The sequence below is a fragment of the Chinchilla lanigera genome, unplaced genomic scaffold (assembly GCF_000276665.1).
Source record: "Chinchilla lanigera isolate Chin_1 unplaced genomic scaffold, ChiLan1.0 scaffold00735, whole genome shotgun sequence".
Lineage (NCBI taxonomy): Eukaryota > Metazoa > Chordata > Mammalia > Rodentia > Chinchillidae > Chinchilla > Chinchilla lanigera.
The window spans coordinates 1-7,674 of NW_004956136.1; the positions used below are offsets into that span (position 1 = coordinate 1).

At 60.2% G+C, this 7,674-nt stretch overlaps 1 protein-coding gene across 1 annotated transcript; it reads right to left on the reverse strand.

Annotated features, from left to right (window-relative positions):
• Positions 1–342: 342 nt before the first annotated feature.
• Positions 343–7,674, reverse strand: LOC102009003 (glutamate receptor ionotropic, NMDA 2C; the record flags this gene model as incomplete). The annotated part of the gene is given in 4 exon segments (XM_005415170.2): positions 343–941; positions 3,457–3,870; positions 6,307–6,526; positions 7,621–7,674. Coding segments are annotated over 3 exon segments (1,187 nt in total), but the record flags the coding sequence as incomplete, so codon positions are not given.

Genomic DNA, 7,674 nt, shown 5'->3' on the forward strand with positions numbered 1-7,674 from the left:
AGAACCCAGGACCTTTGCACTGAGCTACATCCCCAGCGCCCCCTCCCCCTTGATCCAACGTGTCCCTAAATTGTTAGACTCTCCAGGCTAGGCTATAACTTGCAATCCTCCTGCCTCAGCCTCCCAGAGTGCTAGGATTACAGCTGTGCTCCTCTATGCCTGGCTTTCTGTTGGTTTCCTTGTATTCATCCCACCATCCTGGCCACACCCTCACACCTATTGTGTTTTCAGATGAAAGCCCTGCGGCCAGGCACACTGCTAGTGGAAGGCGGGACTTAGCCCAAGCTCCGGAAGCACCTGAAGTGCCTCCACCTCTCCCCCACTGCCTGTGCGGGTGTCCACCTGTAGAAAGCCTCCCGGGCAGGACTGACTGGCCCGGGGTGGCTGTGGCAGTTCCCGGCGGGGGCGGGCAGGGCGCCGTGCTGACGCAGGTAGCCGTGGGCGCCCAGGGCCAGGATGGCCACGCCGTCGCGGACCTTCTGGCGTAGGCTGAGGCGCCAGCTCTCGGTGACGACGCTGATGAGGCCCACGGGGAAGACGGCGGGTGGCGCATCAGTGCTGCCCAGAGCCAGGCTGGGCACCAGCCACACGTGGCCGGGCCCCACCAGGCCGGCCTGCGCCGCCTCGGCGAAGAGCACCTCGGCCTCCTCGCGAGAGCAGTAGGCCACCAGCACGGGCGCGTCGAGCTGGCGCAGCAGGCGCTGGGTGCGCGCGCGAGGCCCACTCGGGCCCAGCTCCAGGGTGAGCACGTCCAGCAGCTGCCAGCTCAGGTAGCTGGCGTCGGCGACGGCGCGCACGCCCTCGAGGAAGAGCGCGTGACCCGGGTGCAGGCTGGTGATGACGGCGAACGCGCTCCAGTCGTACTCCTCCAGCACCTTGAACAGCACCTGCAGCTGCTGCTCCAGGGACACGCCCAGCTGCAGGAAGGCGGAGCCCGGCTCCTGGGGGGCAGGGAGGGCCTGAGCCGGGGCGGGGCGATCTGAGCCCCGCCCCCGCCCCACCCCCGCCGGGGCCGCTCTGTGCTCCAAAAGCCCTAGTCTAGCAGTGCACCGAATTCTCGCAATCCTCCCGCTCCACGCAGCTCCTTGCTCTGCTGCCCATCGGAATCACCCGTGGAGCTCTGCAAACTACGCAGGCCTGGCCCCCACGCGACCATCCCGGACCACACACGGCGACACCCAGGAACTTGTTAGAAATGCAGATTCTCGGGCCGCACCCCGCACGGACTGGATCAGAATCTCCATTTTTAATAAGCTCTTCAACTTTTTCTTGAGCCAGCTAATTTGAGAAGCTCTACGGCAGACCTATAGAATCTGAGTTTCAGAGGTGTGACGCCGAGCATGTACAATTGCTGCAAGCCCTGGGAGAGCTGAGAACGACTATCCTGAGAGCTGATGCTGGGGACCCAAAGATAACTGGGAGCCCCAGAGGGAGAACGCTCCTCCTACTTTCCCATTGCCTCTGCCGCCTCTAAAGCCCGCGACCCTGGCAGCTGGAGGCTGGGCTAGCGCAGTGTCCTAACGTGGCACTGTAGCCCCTCAGAAATTTCACTACACTGCCACCTCCCAATGTCCCTGAAAAGCTGATGGGGGAAGCGCTACAGTCTAAACAACTCAGCTTCTCCAATAAACAAACTGCAGCTAAAAGAGCGAGATAAAGGGGAATCCTACAGGTTGAGACTCAGAAACCACAGCCACCAGCTGCTACTGATTTGAGAAGACTTAAAAATAAACATCTAAGGCATTCGTGAGGCAGTGGGGAGATAGGTTTGAGCACTGGCTGGTATCCGGTGATGTTAAGGAATTTTTATTATGTTTTAGATCTGATAACAAATGATAACTTTATATTTTAAAGTTCTTATCTGCTAAAGATGCATAGTGCAATTTTTCTGGGTGGAAAAATAAAAGGACTAAGCTTCGCCTCAGTTCAGCACACAAGAGGCAGAAGGGGGGGGGAGGTTGGCCAAGGGGGGGTGGGAAGTAGGTGGGGATTCATTATAGTCTTTTATGCTCAAAATTTTCCATAATAAAGTAGTGAAATAAAAGTAAATCATGCCAGGTACAGTGGTGGAGGCAGGAGGATCACAAGTTGGATTTCCACCTGGACAACTTAACAAGACTCTGTCTCAGAAGAGAGGAGAACGGGGCATGGTGGTGCACACCTCTAATCCCAGCACTCGGGAGGCTGAGGCAGGAGGATCGTTACGAGTTTGAGACCAGCCTGGGCTACAAAGTAAGCTCAAGTCAGCCTGAACTGCATAGAGAGACCCTGTCTCAAAAATAGAAAAAAGAAAAAAAAAAAGAGAGGAGCTAGGGATATAGCTCAGTGGCACAAGAACCTGCCTGGCAAGCTCAAGATCCTGACTTCAATTCCTGGTTTAAAAAAGAAGAGAGGGGCTGAGGCTGGGAAATGTAGCTCAGTGCAAGAGTCCTGGGTCCAATCCCCAGAAATAAATAAATAAATAAATAAATAAATAAAAGCAAATCAGATCAGCCTCTTCCCTCTGCACCTTCCTTGACTGCCACTTAGGTAATGGCCAGTGCCTCCCATATGGTGGGGATCCACCTTCTCCTTGACTTCTCTCTAAAGTTTCTGACATCACTGCCTACTCCTTGGTCTGAAACTCTCTCAGGTCCTCACCATTCCTGCCAGCTACCCCTTAGCCTCCTGATCTCAACATGGACATCATTTCTTGATGTCTTCTCTATCCAATGCCCTGTCCAAACAGGGGCCCCATGACACTCCCTTATGGCCGCCTGTGTTTTTCCCTCTGAGTACACTGCCCAGTTTGGAACTGCAGCTGATGTATTGAGAATGTTCTTCCCCAGGAGACTGCAAGTCCCTCAAAGGTTGCATCTGCTTCCCACCTGCTGGGAACAATGACTTGCCCCGGAGTGCTGTCCCCTATGGGTGAACCGTTTTATTTTTATTTATTTATTTATTTTTTGGAGACAGGGTCCCACTATGCAGTTCAGGCTGGCCTTGAACTATGTAGTCCAAATTGGCCTTGAACTCATGGGGATCTTCCTGCCTCAACCTCAAAAGTTCTAGGATTACAGGTGTGTTCCACCGTACCCAGCCACTATGGGTGAATTTAACAGCCCAGAGGTCATGGCATCAGATTCCCATCCCCAATTGACCCTGTACCCCAGGTCTGCAGCCAGGCTGACTGAGGAGTCCCAGAGAAGCACAAGCTAAAGCCCTGGCCACTGCAGCACGGGGCTTGGGGTTCATCCACAGACAAATTGCATAGCAGCCCAAAAAAGTTGGTCTCCTGGAACCTGGGAACAAGCTCCCACACCCGCTCCCATGTCCCACCTTCAACTGCCCCTCCCTGCTGGTCGCGCCCAGCTTCCCAGCCCCCAAGCCATTGCCTGGGCCAGACTCAGCCCTGGCCCCCAGCCCCAGCCCGTTTCTGAGCCCAGGGGAGGAAGGGACATGATTTTGAACAGGCACCTTGGGGCTAAGGACCACAGCGGAGCCCCCGCTGATGCTGAGGATGGGCACGTGAGTCTGGGAGGAGACAAAGTCCAGGAGCTGGGCCACCGCCTCGGTGCCTACGTTGTCCTCAAAGACGATGCCATGGACACGGGCAGCGCCCAGGAGTCCGCAGATGTGGGTGAGCAGGCTGCTGGGGTTGGTGTTGTTGACTCCCACAGTGAGCGGCTGGATCTCCAGGGGCAGGTCCACGAAGCTCTGAGGGGTGAGGCGGGTACGGGCCTGGGCCTGTGGGGAGCCTGAGCTACCAAACACCACGGCCACTGTCACAGCCTGCTCGCCCTGCCCGGGGCCCAGCCCTGCCCAGGCACCCAGGATTGAGGTGAGCAGCAGGGCTGGCCCCAGGGTCCCACCCATGTCCACTGGCGGCTCCTATGGAAAGACCAAGACAGGCACGGAGAGAGGCAGATGGACACACAGGCAAGAGATGACAGCCAGGGCCAGAGGACACATATCAAAGAAGGAGGGACACTTCCCTCCACAAAGAGAAGGGCAGACAGACAAACAGACACAGAGACAGACACAGAAAGAGACAGAGGTTAGCCGAGTGTCCCCAAGACACCTGAGGGGGAGGGGCTGGGGAAGGACGGGGCCAGGCAGCTTGTCACCCTACATTCTACCTCTGAACAACATGCTCAGCTAGAAGGGCCCAGGCTGTGAAATCCAGCCTTCAGGCTCTGCCCAGCAGGCGGCACTGAACATGCCAGCGCGGAGTTCAAGTGCATGGCATGCATGATGTGGGGCATGGTGTGGGTTCAAGATCAGACAGACCTGATCGTAAGTCCCAGGTCTGATGCAGACCACCCGTGTGCTCTTGGGGCGGTCCCCCAGCCCCTCTGAGCCGGGTTCTCTTCTTGAGCTAATCACGGGACCTATCTCACAGCACTGAGACTCCCTGCTGTCAGCCCCAGCCTTGTCCTATAGGTGACGGCCCCTCAGCCAGGTGAAGGAAGGCAGCTCCGTGACATCCCCATGCCCTACCCGGTCCTCTCTACGGCTGAAACTAGATCTTCCATCTGTCCCTCACCAGAACATATGCTACTGCTCAGTGTCCTGCTTGCCACAGAGCCAACCCCAGGACCCTCCCCTGCGTGGCTCCACCTGGCAGACACTATCCTCTGTCCTCCCGGGCACTGAATATCACCGTCACCCTTCCCTCTGGCCCAGTCCATCACCAGTACACTGAGGATAAAATAAATAAAAAAGGCTAAGGACGTAGCTCAGTGGGAAGGCTTTAGGTTCAATTCCCCACTACAGGAGGGGCGGTGGGGCTTGGACTCGAACCAGGTCACCAGGTGGCATGCAGCCCCTGGCCCAGCCACTCCTCTGGCCTCCTCCCTCTCATCTCTTATCTCCACCTCCCTCCTGCCCAGCCACCTGTCCCACTGGGCTTCTGAAACTTTCCTCTGGTCCCTGTGCCCATCCACAAGCAGGACAGCCGCTCCCTGGTGCCCACAACGAAGTCCAGACACCTTCGTCCTATGTCCTGAGCCCCTACACTCCAGTCCCAAGCTACTGTCTTCCCTTTCATGGACCTCGCACTGCCTGGCCAGTGGCTACGCAGGCCCACACTGTCCTCATCTTCAGAACTTATCGTTCCCCCGGCTGGAGCACTCTTCCCAACAAAATTCTACTGTCCTCTGGAGTCCAGCCTGGATCTCTTCCTAGGCTCCTGCCCCGACCAGCCCTGGTCCCCTGGTTTCACAACCCCTTTCTCTCGTGGCTTGGGAGCTCTGAACTGGACCTCTGCAGCGACCTCTCTGCTGTGCCAGGTGGCAGGCAGATGCCCACCAACATGTCCCTCCCTCACCAGACTGGAGCTCCTTGAGATCAGAGGCACTGGTTTAGAGCCTCTGCTCACCCACTCTGGCCTCATTCCTTTCCCAAACGGCCAGTAAAATAATGTTTGCTAAACACCGGCATCCAGAAAGACTGGAAAGAGGGTGGCAATGGTCAGTCCCCGCGCCCCGAAGGGCTTCAGGCCTCCACATGCCTAGGACCCTTCTGTCCCTCTGGCTCCCCACATCTCAAGCAGGGTCCTCAACAGAGACGATACCGCACACTCACATGCGGGACACGGATGGATCCCCTCTCCCAGGTCTGGAGCTCCAGTCCCGGGAGCCACCCCCACCCCATGGCGCAGAGACACCTGCCCCCAGCGGAGGGGCTGGACCCACTGCCCTCAGCCACTGGCCCCTGCTCTGCCGTCGGGTCTCCCTCCCTCCCTCCTGCCCAGCTAAACCCTGAACCCAGGCACCAGGAGAGAGACTGCCCCTCCATCTTAACCCACGTGTGGGGGCCCCAAGTTCTGGTTCCTCCGAGACTATCTCCGCCCTCCCCCCGCCCGAGCTGAACCCACTTGGGCCCCCTCCCCTCCGCAGGAATCTCTTACACTCGGGCTGTGAAGTTCGGGGTATTTTTAGGCCGGCGATAAATAATTCATAGGGAACGTGGCATCAGGCTGCCCCTGCAGGAGGAGGGGGCGCGAGCGGCGAGAGCCACCGTCACCCACGGCTCAAGGACACTCGCGATGCGGCGGAGGCGGCGGCGACTCCGGGCGCGGAGACCCGCGCCACGCCTCCTGGCGGCCAAACTGGGCACCACGCGCTCGGCGCCCCCAGCCTCACCGCTGCCCCCGGCGGGCTTCCCAGGCCCTTAGGCCCCGCCCCACTCGCCCAAGCTGGGTCTTGACCTCAAGCCCCGCGGCGGGGAGGCCGAGCTTGCCTGGCAGGAGGCGCTGCAGGCCAAGTTCCAGCCCAGGGCATCCTCGTGCCGGAGCGAATCCAGGAATGCAGCTTTCCCGCCTACCTGTCCCTTCCGCGCTCTTATTCTTCCAAGTTTAGGAACAGGCTCAGAGCCACTGCCACCACATCCTGGACCCGCTCCAAAATAGATCCAGTGGGATGGCACCCTCTCCGGATAAGCTTTCTTCGATTCTCCCGTGGTCGGGGCTCCGTGTCCGAGCCAGAACGGGGCCACCATCCGAGGGCTGAGGGACAGGGTCAGAAGTCCCTGTGGGCGAGCAGAGCTGGGAAACGGAGTGGACAAAGATGGAGGAGCGTCAGGCCCAGCGGAAATTCCCCCCTCGCGCGCACAAAGCAGGGACTTCGAAGGGTCGCCAGGTGCACCCTTGGGGATTTCAGGCTACTGGGTGCCTTTGCTGTCGCATCCTAGTCCTCCCTGCCGAGGCCTAGGCACAAAACGCCTTCGCAGCAGGAGGCGCCGGCTTCGCAGTCGTCGGGGATGCTGGTCCAAGCCCGGGAGACCAGAGCACCCTTCTGGTGCCGCCCTGGGCCCAGGTCCCAGAGGCGCAGGCTGTCCCCAGCCCGCTTCGCCTATCCCTTCGCTCCAGCCCTCCGAGCTTGGGTCCACCGGGGCTGGGAGCCGCCTCTGGAAGACCCCACCATGCCAGAAGCCCACTCGCTTCCCCGGGGTCAGAGGCGGGATCCTCTCACGACGCTCAGAGAGGAAGGGGAGTCGGGAGGGGAGGGGAGGGGCTGAGGGACTCACTGCCGTGGAAGGGATCGGGAATGCAGAAGCGAGCAGCAGGTGCGGAGAGAACACCGAGAAACCAGAGAACGCGGATCCCGGCGGGCCACAGCCCGCTTTAGCCCTGTAGGCTCCGTGCCCTCTCCAGCCGCCCTGGCTCGGGTCGAACCCAGCCTCCGCTCAAGCCGCGGCCCCCTACCCGCTCCTCATCCCAGCATCTTCCAACAGCAACAGTTGGGGGACCTGGCAGCCCAGACTGCCGCGTCCCCGCGCCGCCCCCTGCCCAGCAGTGTCGCTCTGCCATGCGAAAGGGAGGAGGGATCGGCGACCCCGGGGACAAACGTCTCGGGCGCTTCGCCCGCGTCCTTCCCTCGTGTCCGCTGCGAGTCCGTCTCCCCGGCCTCGCCTCCTCGCCTCCTCTCCTCCACCCGCGGGGGTCCAAACTGCAGACCGAGTTCCCGAGAGCCCAGGTCCCCAAGTCATCCCCTCCCCGGCTCCCTACGCGGGCCAGACTCTCGCTGGGTGTCCCGCGTCTGCCTGCGCCGTCCTTTCCTGCGCGGCGCCCCAGCCCAGCCCCAAGTTGGCGGCGAAGTTGGCGCTCCCGGCTCGCCGAGCACCCCCAGCCGCACTCACCGGAGGGAAGGGGCGCTGCGCCCGCGCCCGGAGCCCGTGCCGGCAGCCACCCGC